We start from the raw sequence: 15,873 nt of genomic DNA, 5'->3' as shown, positions 1-15,873 counted from the left end.
GAGTTGACCATTCATTCAATGTGCTTAGTATGTAACTGCCAACAAGTAGGTGCTGGAGATCTACATTTGGAAAACAAAGCCCCTACCTTCACTCCTTGGGTTGACAGGAACACAGCTTTGGCTATACTGAACTGGTTTTGATGTGCAGAACTTTTTGACTGCTTTTCAAGTTCTACCTGAAGGTGGCTTTAGATTTCCAAATGGGCAGATTTCTTTTGGCTACTCTTCTGTTAGCTTCTACTCTTGTGACTTTCTAGCTTTAAATATCATGACGACCGCATGATAATTACACTTGACTACTGTTTTCTAGAATGAATTATCATTAACAAGTGGTTATGAAAGCTTTTTAATACTTGACACATTCAGAAGGCCTCCTCTCACAAGAACTCCTTAACACTAATACCGTTACTAATTAACAACGGTAACTAATATTTATTGAATACAGGCTTTATATAAAATATCTGATAGGAAAACTCTATTGGGTAAGTATAATGATCACTGGGGCACCTGGGTGGCTCAGTCGTTAAGCATCTGCCTTTGGCTCAGGTCATGATCCCAGGGTCCTGGGATCGAGTCCCACATTGGGCTCCCTGCTCCGCGGGAAAATCTGCTCTCCCTCTCCCACTCCTGCTGCTTGTGTTCCTGCTCTCGCTATCTCTGTCTCTGTCAAATAAATAAATAAAATATTAAAAAAAAAAGTATAATGATCACTGCTTAAAAACAAGTAAACTGAGGAACAGGAAGACTGCATTATTTGTCCAGTGCTATACAGTCGGTAACTGGTGGAGCTGAGATAATGTTAAGTAAGATGTATGTCATGGTAAAAGGCACATTCACAAAATATCTTAATATTAGGAATTCTCAGAAGTTTAACACATTTTGAATGGTAATAGAAAGGTTTTCTATATTCATATTAATATTTATTTCAGCCTAAGTTTTCTGATGCTTGGTAAGCAGTGAGTGTGAGGCAAAAAGAATTCCCACATTTATTGGATTTTCTTCTGCTATGAGTTATCCGATGTTCCGTAATGGAAGTGACAAGTGAAGGTTTTCACATTAATCACATTACATACACATTATCTAATATTGAGTCAGGTGTGAACTCCATGTAAAGGCTCCTACACCCCTAACATTCAAGGCTTTCTAACCAGTATGGATTCTGTAGTGTTCAATGAGCTGTGAGCCAAGAATAAAGGCCTGCCCACATTCTCTACATTCATAAGGTTTGATCCCAGGATGAATTCTCTGATGTTCAGTAAGTTGTGAACTACGAATAAAGGCCATTCCACATTCCCTACATTGATAGGGTTTCTCACAAGTATGAATTCGCTGATGATGGGTCAGTTGTGAAACACGAATAAAGGCTTTCCCACATTCCTTACATTCATAGGGTTTGTCACCTGTATGAATTCTCTGATGTTGAATAAGGTACGAACTACGACTAAACGCCTTCCCACAGTCCTTACATTCATAAGGTCTGTCACCAGTGTGAACTCTCTGATGTCGTGTAAGCTGTGCGTGTTGTCTAAAGGCCTTCCCACATTCCTTACATTCGTAGGGTTTCTCCCCAGAATGAATTCTTTGATGTCGAGTAACTTCTGAGCTATGAATAAAGCCCTTCCCACATTCCTTACACTCATAGGGTTTCTCACCAGTATGAATCCTCTGGTGGACAGTAAGCTGTGAATGCTGTCTAAAGGCTTTCCCACATTCTTTACATTGATAAGGTCTAGCACCTGTATGAATTCTCCGATGAACAGTAAGTTGTGAGCCACGAATAAAAGCCTTCCCACAGTCTTTACATACATAGGGTTTCTCACCTGTGTGAGTTCTTTGATGCAGAATAAGTTGTGAATGCTGTCTAAAGGTCTTTCCACATTCTTTACATTCATAGGGTTTGACACCAGTATGAAGTCTTTGATGTAGAATAAGTTCTGAAGTACGGCCAAAAGCCTTCCCACATTCCTTACAGTCATAAGGTTTCTCACCTGTATGAATTCTCTGATGTTGAACAAGGTGTGAGGCACGACTAAAGGCCTTCCCACATTCCTTACATTCAAAAGGTTTTTCACCAGTGTGAGTTTTCTGATGCTGAATAAGGTGTGAGCCACGGCTAAATGCTTTTCCACATTCATTACATTCAATCAGTTTTTCACCAATCTCATTGTTCTGATGTAAAGTGAGGGATGTACGATGCTCAAAAGTGGGCACGTTTTCATACATGACTTTTACTTGCTTGGAACAGCATTCCTGAGTTACTTGTTGTCTTTCAAATTGGCCTTTGCATTCCCAGCCATCTCTCAAACTAGAGCCATCAAAATCACAGCATTTAAGGCTTTCCATTATTTCCCAACCGAATGACTCTACTTCAGAAATATCTTTTTGTGGAAATTTCTCACACCTGGACTCCAGCTCTGAAAAAGGAAAAAAAAAAAATACAAGCAGTTTTATTCTTTTAAGAGAAATAAAAAATTCTATAGCAGACCAGAGAGACAAAATGAAAATCACCTTAAAAAGTGAATGGCTTATGTAAGTCTCAAATATTGCTGTGCAATTTCTGAAGAGCACATGAAAGCACAAATATGATGAGAGCTCATATGGTGCCAGAAGGAAGCAAGAAAAAGAAATTAAGCTGGGGTTTCTCAATTTTATAAAGATTAGAATCATCCAGGAAGCCTGTTAACAATTTATTATGGTCTGAGACCACCCCAGACTGAATCAAAATCTATAGGAGTAGAGACAAGGCATATGTGTGCATATACTTGCCTATATGCATATATCTATATATATTTAAAAAGCAGGGGCGCCTGGGTGGCTCAGTTGGTTAAGCGACTGCCTTCGGCTCAGGTCATGATCCTGGAGTCCCTAGATCGAGTCCCACATCGGGCTCCCTGCTCGGCAGGGAGTCTGCTTCTCCCTCTGACCCTCCTCCCTCTCATGCTCTCTGTCTCTCATTCTCTCTCTCTCAAATAAATAAATAAAATCTTTTAAAAAAAAAAGCATATATATATTAAAGATATGGTATGAGGCTTCTTTTTTTTTTAAGATTTTTATTCATTTATTTGTCAGAGAGAGAGAGAAAGAGAGCACAAGCAGGGAAAGTGGCAGGCAGAGGGAGAAGCAGGCTCCCCGCTGAGCAAGGAGCCCGATGTGGGGCTCGATCCCAGGACCCTGGGATCATGACCTGAGCTGAAGGCAGACGCTTTACTGACTGAGCCACCCAGGCGTCCCTATATATATTTAAATTGAGGTAAGATTCACAGAACATAAGTCCCCCCATCTTAAAGAGTACAATTTAGTAGTTTGTGATACATTCTCAATGTCATGAAACTATTGCCACTATCTAGTTCCAGAACATTCTCATCACCCCAAATAGAAACCTTGTGCCCATTAAGGAGTCATTCATCATTTTCCATTCCCTCCAGCCCCCAGTAATCACTAATAGCAGAGAACCATTAATTCTGTCTCTATGAATTTTCCAGTTTCTGGGCACTTCATATAAATAAAGCATTTGTGTGTGTGTGTATGTGTGTGTGTTTTAAGATTTATGTTAGAGAAAGAGAGAGAGAGAGAAAGTGGGGGGGGAGGGGCAGAGGGAAAGAATCTCAAAGTAGACTGCCCATTGAGTGTAGAGCCTGATGCGGGGCTGTATTTCATGACCCTGAGATCATGACCTGAGCCAAAAACCAAGAGTCGGATTGAGCTACCCTCATGCCCCAGCATCTGTGTTTTTAACAACATGATGCTGATGCCAATCAAAATGAAAATCCCTGCTTAAATTTTTCCATAGCCTTCTCATTGCATTTCCAAAGTCACTGGTAAAATTCCAATAAATTCCAAAGTCATTGCCATGGTTCACAGGCTCTTGGCAAAGCGAGTCCCTGCCTATCTTTGTTGTCATTCTCTTTCAACCAAGGATAATATATCGTCATATTGAACACTGTCTCCTTTCCTCTCTAGGTACCATATCACAGGGCTTTCTAAAACAAATGTAGGTCTTTCCATCTTAGACCTCTCATCAGGTTCTTCCATCTCCTGTCCTGGGCTCTTTGTATGGCTGCTTTTCTCATCCTTCAAGTCTCAAATTAAAACTCACATTTTCAAAAAAGCTTTCAGGCCTGATTCTCTCTTCCACATCTTGCCCCTGTCTTCATAACACTTTTATCAGTTGTAATTAGATTTTCATTTACTTATTCATCTGTTGATCTTTTTGTTTTGTTTCTCCTAAAGCTCCCCAAAGCTCTTTTTTTTTTTTTTTTTTTTTTTTAAATAGGCTCCAGCATGGAGCCCAATGCAGAGCTTGAACTCACAATCGTGAGATCAGGAGTCGGACACTCAACCAACTGAGCCACACAGACGCACCAGAAATACAGCCTTTCTTACTAGCTATTGTAACCAACCTAGATATAATAAATTAATAATGCGTTGTTTGATGAATAAATATTGGATTCTAGAGAAAGACCAACAGAACACAATAGAAAGGCCAGAAAAAGACTGAAGTTTATATGGAAACTGAATTTATTATAAGGATGGTATTTCAAAGGGGAAAAGGATCGTTTCTGTAATAAATAATGTTGGGGCAACTGGATACTCATTTGGGAAAAGATAAAAATGTATCCATATATTACACCATCATATACCAGAATAAACCCCAAATAGTTTTAATGTTAAAAGAAAACAGAAACCATACAAATACTAGGAGGAAATATGGTAGATTACTTTATAACATGGGGAAACCTAACAATGAAATGATGACTCAAAATCCAAAAGCAGGGCGCCTAGGTGGCTCAGTTGTTAAGCGTCTGCCCTCGGTTCAGGTCATGATCCCAGGGTCCTGGGATCAAGCCCCACATCGGGCTCTCTGCTCGGCGGGAAGCCTGCTTCTCCCTTTCCCACTCCCCCTGCTTGTGTTCCCTCTCTTGCTGTGTCTCTCTCTATCAAATAAATAAATAAAATCTTATAAAACAACAACAACAAAACAAAATCCAAAAGCAACCAAAGCAGATTGGTAAATTCCAGTAGGTAAAGGTGAAAAGCAGAAGAAAACAAAAAACTTTCACATGAACAAAAAACAACAAAAGTAAAATCAAAAGACAAATGACAGAGGAAAATACTTGAAATTTACATCACAGTTAATGGAATAATCTTCATGATTTATGAAAAGTTCTTAAAAGTTTGAGAAATATCCTCAAAAAATTAAACATACAATTACCATCTGATCCAGCAATTCCATTCCTAGGTATATACCCCAAAGAAGTGAAAACAGGCACTCAAATACTTGTACACCACTGGTCACAGCAGCATTATTCACAATAGCCAAAAGGTGGAAAGAACCCAAGTGTCCATCAACAAGTGAATGGATAAACGGAATGTGGTATATACATACAATGGAATATTACTCAGCTTTTTTTCTTGAAATTCTGGTAAGTGCTATAACATGGATGAGCCTTGAAAACATTATGCTAAGTGAATTAAACCAGATACAAAAGGTCACATATTATATGACTCCACTTACATGAGGTACTTAGAATTGTCAAATTTATAGAGACAGGAAGTACAATAGAGGTAATCACGGGCTGCGAGAAAGGGAAAATGGAGAGTTATTGTTTAATGAATAGAGTTTCTATTTGGGATGATGAATAAATTCTGGAAATGGGTAGTGGTAATGGTTGCACAACACTGTGAATGTAATTAATGCCACTGGATTATATACTTTAAAAATGGCCAAATGGTAAGTTGTATGTGATATTTATTTAAAAAAAACAAACAACTAAAAACCTAATTAAAAGCTTCCCCAAGACCCCAAGAACCACAAGCACTTAGAAAATACACCAACTAAGGAAAGAAAAAGAAGAAAAAAAAAAAAAGAAAGAAAGAAAACACACCAACTAAATATTCTGTATGGAATAAACAGTAATGGGCTTCCTAGCAACAGAATATAGAATTCCAGTGGAGTTATGCTATATACACTTTTAATTTATGCATATTTAATGATCTGTGTTCAAAAAACATATACATCCATGGGGTGCCTGGGTGGCTCAGTTAAATGTCTGACTCTTGATTTCGGCTCAGGTCATGATCTCAGGCTTGTGAGATCAAGCCCTGCCTTGGGCTCTGCAATGGACTTGGAGTCTGCTTAAGATTCTCTCTCTCTCCCTCTATCTCACCCCCCTCCCCCCCACTCATGCTCACACTCTCTCTTTCTTTCTCAAAACAAACAAAAAAACCATATACATCCACAGTGAAGGAAACAATCAACAGAACTAAAAGGCAACTTATGGAATGGGAGAAGATATTTGCAAATGACGTATCCAATAAAGGGTTAGTATCCAAAATCTATAAAGAACCAATAGAACTCAATACCAAATAATCCAGTTAAAAATGGGCAGAAGGGGCGCCTGGGTGGCTCAGATGGTTAAGCATCTGCCTTCGGCTCAGGTTATGATCCCAGGGTCCTGGGGTTGAGCCCCACATCGGGCTCCCTGCTCAGCAAGGAGCCTGCTTCTCCCTTGCACTCTGCTTGTGCTCTCTCGCTCTCTGTCAAATAAATAAATAAAATCTTTAAAAAAATATAAAAATAAAAATGGGCAGAAGACATGAAGACATTTCTCCAAAGAAGACATACAGATGGCCAACAGATACATGAAAAGATGCTCAATATCACTTATCACCAGAGAAATGCAAATCAAAACTACAATGAGAAATCACCTCACATCTGTCAGAATGGCTAAATTAATAACACAAGAAACAACAAATATTAGCAAGGATGTGAAGGAAAAGGAACCCTTGTGCACTGTTGGTGGGAATACAAATTGGTGCAACCGTTGTGGAAAACAGTATGGAGGTTCCTCAAAAAATTAAAAATGGAACTACCCTATGATCCAGGAATTGCACTACTGCATATTTACCCCCAAAATACAAAAACACAAATTCAAAGGGATACATGTACTCCTACACTTATGGCAGCATTATTTACAACAGCCAAACTATGGAAGCACCCTAAATGTCCATTGATAGGTGAATGGATAAATAAGATATGGTATATACACATAATGGAATATTATCCAGCCATAAAAAAGAACAAAATCTTGGCATTTGCAAAAGCATGGATGGAGCTGGAGAGTATAATGCTAAGTGAAATAAGTCAGAGAGAGACAGATATCATATGGATGATCTCTATCTCACTCATATGTGGAAATTAAGGAAACAAATGAGCAAAAGGAAAAAAAAAGAGAGACAAACTAAGAAACAGACTCTTAATTACAGAAAACAAGTACCAGAGGGGAAGGTGGGTGGGGAGATGGCAGAAATAGGAAATGGGGATTAAAGAGTACACTTACCATGATGGGGGGAAAAATGGTTAAAAAAAAAGCCACCCCCCCAAAAAACCCCTAAAACAAACCCATATACAGAATGGTAAGCAGAATGACTGCCCCCCAGGCCCCAGCCAAAATGTCCTAATTGCGGGAACTGTGAATATGCTCTATTACACAGCAAGGGGGAATTAAGGCTGGAGATGGAATTAAGGTTGCTACTCAGCTGACAGTGAGATGGGGATTACTGGGGTGGGCTCATTGTAATCACATGGGTCCTTATAAGTGAAAGAGGGAGGTAGGAGAGTCAGAATCAGAGAGGGAGATTTGAAGATGCTATCCTGCGGACTTTGAAGATGGAAGGGGGCTATCATCCAAGAAATGCAAACTGGAAAAGGCAAAAAAAATAAAAAAATAAAAAAATAAAAAAAATATATATATATGGTTCTCCTTTTAAAGAAAGGATGCAGAGAGGAACACAGCCCTGTAGACACCTCAGTTTTAGCCCACTGAGATGCATTTTGGACTTCTAATCTCCAGAAGTCTAAGATAATAAATGTGTATTGTTGTAAGCCACCAAGTTTGTGGTGCTTTGTTACAGAAGCCACAGGAAACTAGTACACACAGAAAGAAAAACCTGAGTACTTTATTGATGTATCTATCACACCTGTTCAATCTTAACCTTGGAGTCTACTCTCCCATGGAAATGTAGGTTAGAGCCAAAGTACAAAGAAAAACCAGAAGGTTGGTTCCTGGTTTTTGAGCTTTGAAGTGCAGATGTCTTGGTGATTTAAAGCTGGTATAGGGGGCGCCGGGGTGGCTCAGTCGTTAAGCGTCTGCCTTCGGCTCAGGTCATGATCCCGGGGTCCTGGGATCGAGCCCCACATCGGGCTCCCTGCTCAGCGGGAAGCCTGCTTCTCCCTCTCCCACTCCCCCTGCTTGTGTTCCCTCTCTCACTGTGTCTTTCTCTGTCAAATAAATAAAATCTTAAAAAAAAAAAAAAAAAAGCTGGTATAGGTGCATGGCAAATACAATTTTGATTATATACACTTTTCTTAAACATGGGTTTTCAGTTATATCTCTAAATCAGGGGTTGGCAAACTTTTTCTTCTTTTTTTATGATTTTATTTTTTTTAATTTTAAGTAGGCTCCACACTCGACAAGGAGTTTGACTCACAACCCTGAATCAAGAGTTGCATGCTCTACTGACTGAGCCCGCCAGGTGCCCCATTTTTTTTTTTTTTTAAGTAAGCTCTATATCCAACGTGAGGCTTGAACTCAAGGCCCTGAGATCAAGAGTCGAATGCTCTACCAACTGAGCCAGCCAAGGCACCCTGGCAAACTCTCTTTAAAGGGCCAGATGCGGGCGCCTGGGTGGCTCAGTTGGTTAAGCGACTGCCTTCGGCTCAGGTCATGATCCTGAAGTCCCGGGATCGAGTCCCACATCGGGCTCCCTGCTCGGCGGGGAGTCTGCTTCTCCCTCCGACCCTCCTCCCTCTCATGCTCTCTGTCTCTCATTCTCTCTCTCGCAAATAAATAAAATCTTTAAAAAAAAATAAAATAAAATAAAAATAAAGGGCCAGATGGTAGGGATGCCTGAATGGCTCGGTTAGGCATCTGACTCTTGGTTTCGGCTCAGGTTGTGATCTCAGGGTCGTGAGATGGAGCCCTGCATCAGGCTCCACACTCAGCAGGATGTCTGATTGAGGATTTTCTCTCCCCCTCTCCTTCTGCCCCTCCCCCTGCTCATGCTCTCTCTCTCAAATAAATAAATAAAATCTTTTTTAAAAAAATCTTTAAAAAATAGAAGAATAGAATTCTTTCTGGGGAAGACAGCATTTCACTTAATTGGAGTTCAAGGCTAGTGTTCTCTAGCATCAAAATTGATGGTAAATGTTCATCTGTTGGTGCTGATCAGTAATGAGATTTTATATGTTTATTTAATCTTTTGGAATGTTTCATACAGATATAAATGCCAAACACCGATATCAATCCACAAACATATCATTTTAATTTTGTATATGCACCCCTTAGAAGGCATTTACGGAATTCAATAGGCTCACAGGCCATATAAGAACAGGCGGCAGGCTGGATTTGGCCCACAGACTATATAGTGTGCAGATGACTGGTTTATATCTTTATTGTTAGTGAGGATTAATTCCTAATTTATGAAATATTATAAGAACAATGATGGTATGAAAGAAGAATTCAGGATCATTAAAACAAAAACATTAGGGGCGCCTGGGTGGCTCAGTTGTTAAGCGTCTGCCCTCGGCTCAGGTCATGATCCCAGGGTCCTGGGATTGAGCCCCGCATCGGGCTCCCTGCTCTGCGGGAAGCCTGCTTCTCCCTCTCCCACTCCCTCTGCTTGTGTTCCCTCTCTCTCTGTGTCTCTATCAAATAAATAAATAAAATCTTAAACAAAAACAAAAAAACAACATTAAAACAAAATCAGAGTGGGTTAACCAACTGAGCCACCCAGGCGCCCCAAATAAAGACATTTTCATGTGGTCAAAACCAGAATTTGTTGGGGCGCCTGGGTGGCTCAGTCGTTAAGCGTCTGCCTTTGGCTCAGGTCATGATCCCGGGGTCCTAGGATCGAACCCCGCATTGGGCTCCCCGCTCGGCGGGAAGCCTGCTTCTCCCTCTCCCACTCCCCCTGCTTGTGTTCCCTCTCTCTCTGTGTCTCTCTCTGTCAAATAAATAAAATCTTTTGAAAAAATCTATTTAAGAATACTAAAATATAAAGCTTTTTCCTTTTTTCTTTAAATCTTTAAAAAAAAACTTAACATTTCCTTTTGTGTAGGTCTGCTCAACAAATTCTGTTTTTTTTTTAAAGATTTTATTTATTTATTTGACAGAGAGAGACATAGCGAGAGAGGGAACACAAGCAGGGGGAGTGGGAGAGGGAGAAGCAGGCTTCCCACGGAGCGGGGAACCCAATGCGAGGCTCAATCCTAGGACCCCAGGATCATGACCTGAGCCGAAGGCAGACGCTTAACTGACTGAGCCAACCAGGGCGCCCCAAGGGTGTTCTTTAGACAGAGGAAAAATAATCCCAGATGAAAGTAAATAATAATAATAATAACAGAGAAGTTGGGGGGGTATTCAAAGTATTCAAGGATTAAGTATTCAGTATTAAGTATTCAAAGATTCCAATATCGTCCAGCATGTGCTAATTAATAACACTTGATAATCTTTACTTAGTGGTCACTCCTACATGCCATTGTTCTGGGCAGTTTCATATGATTAATTCCTGTAACAATCACAATAATAACTACATAAGGAAGGCTCTGTTTTTAACTCATTTGCAGAGGATAAAACTGAAGCACTCTAGAGAATTTAAGCAATTTACCTAAACTCACAGATCTAGTAATTGGCAGAGCCAAGATTTGAACTCAGTCTGATTCCCAAGTCAGTGCCCTTAGCCACTCTACGTGACTGTCTCTCTCAAACATTTAGAGAATAAATGAATTGCTGAATTGGGTAAAGTGAGCTGTTTTAAGAAATTAAGTATTTTTTGGGCGCCTGGGTGGCTCAGTTGGTTAAGCGACTGCCTTCAGCTCAGGTCATGATCCTGGAGTCCCGGGATCAAGTCCCGCATCGGGCTCCCTGCTCAGCGGAGAGTCTGCTTCTCCCTCTGACCCTCCCCCCTCTCATGTGCTCTCTCTGTCTCATTCTCTCTCTCAAATAAATAAATAAAATCTTAAAAAAAAAAAAAAAGAAATTAAGTATTTTTTAAGGGATGAAGATACTTGCAGGAAAAAGGATCCAAAGTACAGGTAAAAAGGCAGCCACTGAGGAAGAAGGGAGCATGTCCTTTTTTGAAATGGGAGGAAACCAAGCAAGAAGAAAGAAGAGAGGGATTAATGGGGGTAAGGGCAAGGTTCCCTTGGGATCAGATGCTGACAAGATCTTTGCTCTTCATGTCTTCATGTCTCAGGCTGTTGTTCGGCAATTTTCGGTATGGCTTGGAGGGAAGCTTCTCAACAATAACTCAAGCTACTGCTATCAGTTGACTCACCCACTGGCTATTATTCCCAATGACCTCTCCCAGTGGACCACCCCTCACTCACCTGGACACCATGGTCCTGTCATATCATTTGTAATCATCCAGGGTTCTCTCCCTTGCTCCAATAAGGAAATGACATCAGGCTTAGAAATGGAAAGTCCTGTTTACAGGAAAAGAAATGGAGCATGATTGTCCTGTTCCAAAATTCAAACCCAGTCCCTTGGTCACCAAGGAAGAGAGACAATTATGAAGGAAGGAGTAAAGTTTGTCCAAAGGATAGGAAGACAGGGGTGCCCATGGAACTACCCATTTCCCCTTCCATAAAGCACAAACAATTCCCTTGGGAGCAGAGAGCAGAAATTCAGCCAGAAACTTGTAAGTCTCCCTAGAAATTCACCATGAAGATACCAGAAATTCCAGAAGGCTAGTCCTGAATTATTTAGAGTAGATAACTATGGTGGTCATTCTCCATTTGCCCTCTCCTCCCTGCTCAATCCATTCCTCCCTGTTCTTGGTCCTGCCCCAGAAAGCTTACCTGTAAGGACTGTATTATCCTGGCCCTATGGTTTCTCATTGGTTTGGCATTATGGAAAGCATCAGCAGGAGGCCACTGGGTAGGATGAGAGAGTTCAGAGTATTTATCCCTCTCCCTCCCTCCTCTGACCGGGGAGTTCTGGAAGTGGCTACAGTTGCTGCTGGGCCCTTCCCCATGACTCCAGCTCTCACCTGGTCCAGTGGCAGTTTTCCCTCTATACCAGAGGTGATAACAACCTTCCATTATTGTAGTCCCTGGGAGCCTTGTTGCCTGTCTGGCCCTGCATTACGCAACATCCTTACCTAGTGAGACCAAGTTACTGAAGTTCTCCAGAGTCACATCCCTGTATAAGTCTCTCTGGGCAGGTTCCAGGCACTTCCATTCTTCCTGAGAGAACTCTATGGCCACATCCCTGAATGTTACGAATCCCTGAAATAATAAACCCATGCATTACTAGTAAATGAAAGGACTTTTATTTTTTTCATTTATTGTAAAAATTTTCAAAACATTTCACAAAAGTATACAGAGTAGGATAATGACCCCCATGAACCCATCGCTCTGCTTCAACAATTAACATGACTTTGCAAATCTTGTTTTATTTTTCCCTTCTGTTTTTTTCACCCCTGGTGTATTTTGAGGCAGATCCTACACAGCAAATAACCAAACATCAATGTATTTTAACTATAAATACTTTAGCAGCTAACAGATCAGTCTTTTTTTTTTTTAAAGCATACCAACCAGAATACCATTATCATACTTAATAAAATTAACAATAATTTCCTAATAACCAGATCAAGTTTCAAATTGCCCCAATCTTCTCAAAAGTGATTATTTTTTTACAGTTGGTCTGTTCAAATCAAGATTCAAATTAGATCTACATATTGCATTTAGAGGATAGGTTTCCTTAAGTCTCTAGAATCTATAAGAGCCCCCAGAAACCCTTCAAAAATTTTTATTGCTATTTATTTATTAAAGAAACATTTGAATCAGTAGAATCTCTCACATTGTTGGCTTATTGCATCTACATGGAATGGTTTAAGATGTTGCTTTACTTCCATACTTTGTGTGAAAAGGTAGTTAGATCTGTAGGCCTGATTCACATTTTCTTTGGAGGGGCAGGAATATACCAGAGGTGGTGCTATGTACTTCCTATCGCATCCATCAGGAGGCACATAATAACTGGTTGTACCATTTTAAATGAAGTTGAAATTGATGAGTAGGTTTAGGTTTTGACAATCTGACTCATCCAGGAAAACGTCTGAAAGATGGAAAGAGAGGAGATGGAGAAGGGCATTGTAAGAAGGAGGTGATCAAGCAAGCAAGCAAGCAAGCAAGCAAGCTAGGGTGGGATGACTATGCCATGAAGGTAGTATAATAAGTACATTTATTTGACTAGAAGCTTACATACTTTTGAATATTCCTGTAGCTAGAGCTAAAACCTCTTTCATACAGCAGGACTCTTCTATTTCCTAGAAGGGTCTGGGAATGAACAAAATCTAGCTAAGTGGGATCTTTTTTTTTTTAAAGATTTTATTTATTTATTTGACAGAGAGAGACACAGCGAAAGAACACAAGCAGGGGGAGTGGGAGAGGGAGAAGCAGGCTTCCCGCGGAGCAGGGAGCCCGATGTGGGGCTCGATGCTGGGATCATGACCTGAGCCGAAGGCAGACGCTTAACGACTGAGCCACCCAGGTGCCCCGCTAAGTGGGATCTTACAAATAAACAAAATAGCATATACAAAATACACAGCAAACAAGGGCCTTGCAAATAATAAAGTCTTTTAAAAATTTCTCCATGGAGATAATGAAAAAGATAGAATCCGAAATGTCTTATAAATCTCTAACTTAAAATATAGGACTAATAGAAGTTTTAAAACTATCCTATATTCACAATAAATGAAAAAAAACTATCCTAAAGACCCAGGTTCATAATTAGTTGGAGGATCTCAATCCGGGTTTTCCCTTCCCCTTCAGGCATTTGGGATCATGCAGGGGATGGTCTGGTTGTTACAATGTTGGGGGAGGTTGGCTGGGACTGGGGGCTGCGTGCTGTTGACTTTTAGCACCTTGCATCAGGAATGTTGTGTCCGCGTTTATCTGGGCCATGTACCCAGGACAGTCCCATACAATAAAGAACCGTACTGCTGAGAATGCCAACAGTGTCTCCACCGAGAAGCAGTTTGTTAGATATCATGAGCATATTTTTTGTGATGGCAAATTTTATAGTAAACACAGGGATTTTTATTTGCTGTATAATGATGCACCTTATGTCCTGGAAGATGTAATTATCCCCTTATTTGGGAGCATCTAACTTAAAATCTTTAATGTTTATTATGTACCTGTTAATTATCTATTATTCTTCACTGTCCACTTTTCCTTGTTCCTGAAATAAGAAAGCCGATGGAAGGTGTACCTCAGTCACATATATATGGCTCACAACTAACACATATTGGTCAACCTCAAAATGGACAATTTTATGGTTGTCTCTCATAAATTCCCTTGCAAGACCAAAGAACTTTCTGTAACCAAAGTTCCCAATCACAGTCCCCATCCTGAAGGCCTCCTAAAATAGAGATGTCACCACACACTGAGACCAAGACCAACCACTCCCGCTCTGACCATGTGTACACGGCAAGGGTGGGGAGGCTTCTACTGCAATCACCTAGCCTATAACACCTATTTAATGCTTCTCTAAGCTCTCGAGAAGGTAAGGAAAATTAAATCCCAGAGCTAACAACAATGATAAAAACAATACACACCACACACACATGCAACTGAACACAGAGATAAGCAAATATGTTAGCAGGGGCCACCCTGAAGTCAAACAGTTTGGGAATTAACCTTAGTATGGGGCCTAGGACACATACCAAATGGAGTGAGAGCCCATGACCCTCACTTTAAAGCTGGGATCCTAGAAGAGCTCTCTCTGTGAAATGGTAGGCTCCAATGAAAACCTTGTTGGAAAAAAGTAACAAGGAACCTTCTGCACTCCAGGTGAGAAAAAAAGGATTATCATTAATGATAACACTATTACTACTAATAATCATTTCCCTTGCCGATCTACAACCCAGGGCCTACTTTCAAGGAAGCCTGGAATTTAAAGTAACATTATTCATGCAGTTGGAGGAAACCCCATGTGAAAAATTAGTGTGCCAAGTTTGAGAACACTCATAGGTGCAAAACCTTTCTGAAGAAAGGCATCCTCTGCCCAGTGCCCTAAGGACTACCACATACTAAATTAAGTCAACTAAGACAATTCAAGAGGGAAAGATTAGTCTTTTTAACAGATAGCGCTGGGACAAGTAGATATTCACATGCAAAGAAAGAAGTTAGACCCCACCTCATACCATATATAAAAATTAACTCAAAATAGGTTGCAGAACTAAATGTAAGGTTGTAGAGCTAACACTACAACTCTTAGAAGAAAACATAGTATGACTTCATGACCTTGGTCAGGCAGTGGGTTCTTAGATATGTCATCAAACACAGTAACAAAAGGACAAACAGTTAAACTTAATCAAAACTAAAAACATTTGTGCTACAAATAATTCCATCAAGTAAGTAAAAATCCCAGGGCACCAGTTGGTTCAGCATCTGACTTTTGATTTAGGCTCAGGTCATGATCTCAGGGTTGTGAGATCAAGCCCCACTTCGGGCTCTGAGCTGGGTGGAGGAGCCTGCTTAAGATTCTCTCCCTCAGGATGCCTGAGTGGCTCAGTCAGTTAAGTGTTTGCCTTCGGCTCAAGTCATGATCCCAGGGTCCTGGGATCAAGTTCCGCATCAGGCTCCTTGCTACTCGGGGAGCCTGCTTTTCCCTCTGCCTGCAGCTCCCCCTGCTTGTACTTGCTCTCTGTCTCCATCTCTCTCTCTGACAAATAAATAAATAAAATCTTATAAAAAAAAAAATTCTCTCCCTCTCCCTCTGCCCTGCTCCACCCCCTCCATTAAAGAAAGAAAGAAAGAAAGAAAGAAAGAAAGAAAGAAAGAAAGAAAGAAAGAAAGAAAGAAAGAAA

The 15,873-nt window shown here is 40.5% G+C and overlaps 1 protein-coding gene across 7 annotated transcripts in view; it reads right to left on the bottom strand.

Annotated features, from left to right (window-relative positions):
• Positions 1-632: 632 nt before the first annotated feature.
• The window catches only part of ZNF565 (zinc finger protein 565), a 36,979-nt gene continuing 21,738 nt past the window's right edge, over positions 633-15,873 (bottom strand). For 3 of the 7 annotated variants that reach the window (XM_035023730.1, XM_035023731.1, XM_035023732.1), the window contains 3 exons: positions 12,163-12,289; positions 11,390-11,485; positions 633-2,414 (listed from right to left, as the gene is read on the bottom strand). In XM_035023730.1, coding sequence (XP_034879621.1) covers positions 1,144-2,414; positions 11,390-11,485; positions 12,163-12,289 — 1,494 coding nt within the window. In that variant the 3' untranslated portion in view covers positions 633-1,143. Of the gene's footprint in view, positions 2,415-11,389; positions 12,290-12,912; positions 12,993-15,873 lie in introns of those variants that run through there. The other 4 variants (XM_035023733.1, XM_035023735.1, XM_035023736.1 and 1 more) reach the window with 4 other exon arrangements.

The sequence above is a fragment of the Mirounga leonina genome, unplaced genomic scaffold (assembly GCF_011800145.1).
Source record: "Mirounga leonina isolate KUSES-001 unplaced genomic scaffold, KU_Mleo_1.0 Mir_177, whole genome shotgun sequence".
NCBI classification, from domain to species: Eukaryota; Metazoa; Chordata; class Mammalia; order Carnivora; family Phocidae; genus Mirounga; species Mirounga leonina.
Note: the sequence above shows the minus strand (reverse complement) of the source record. Positions and strands in the feature narration are given on the sequence as shown.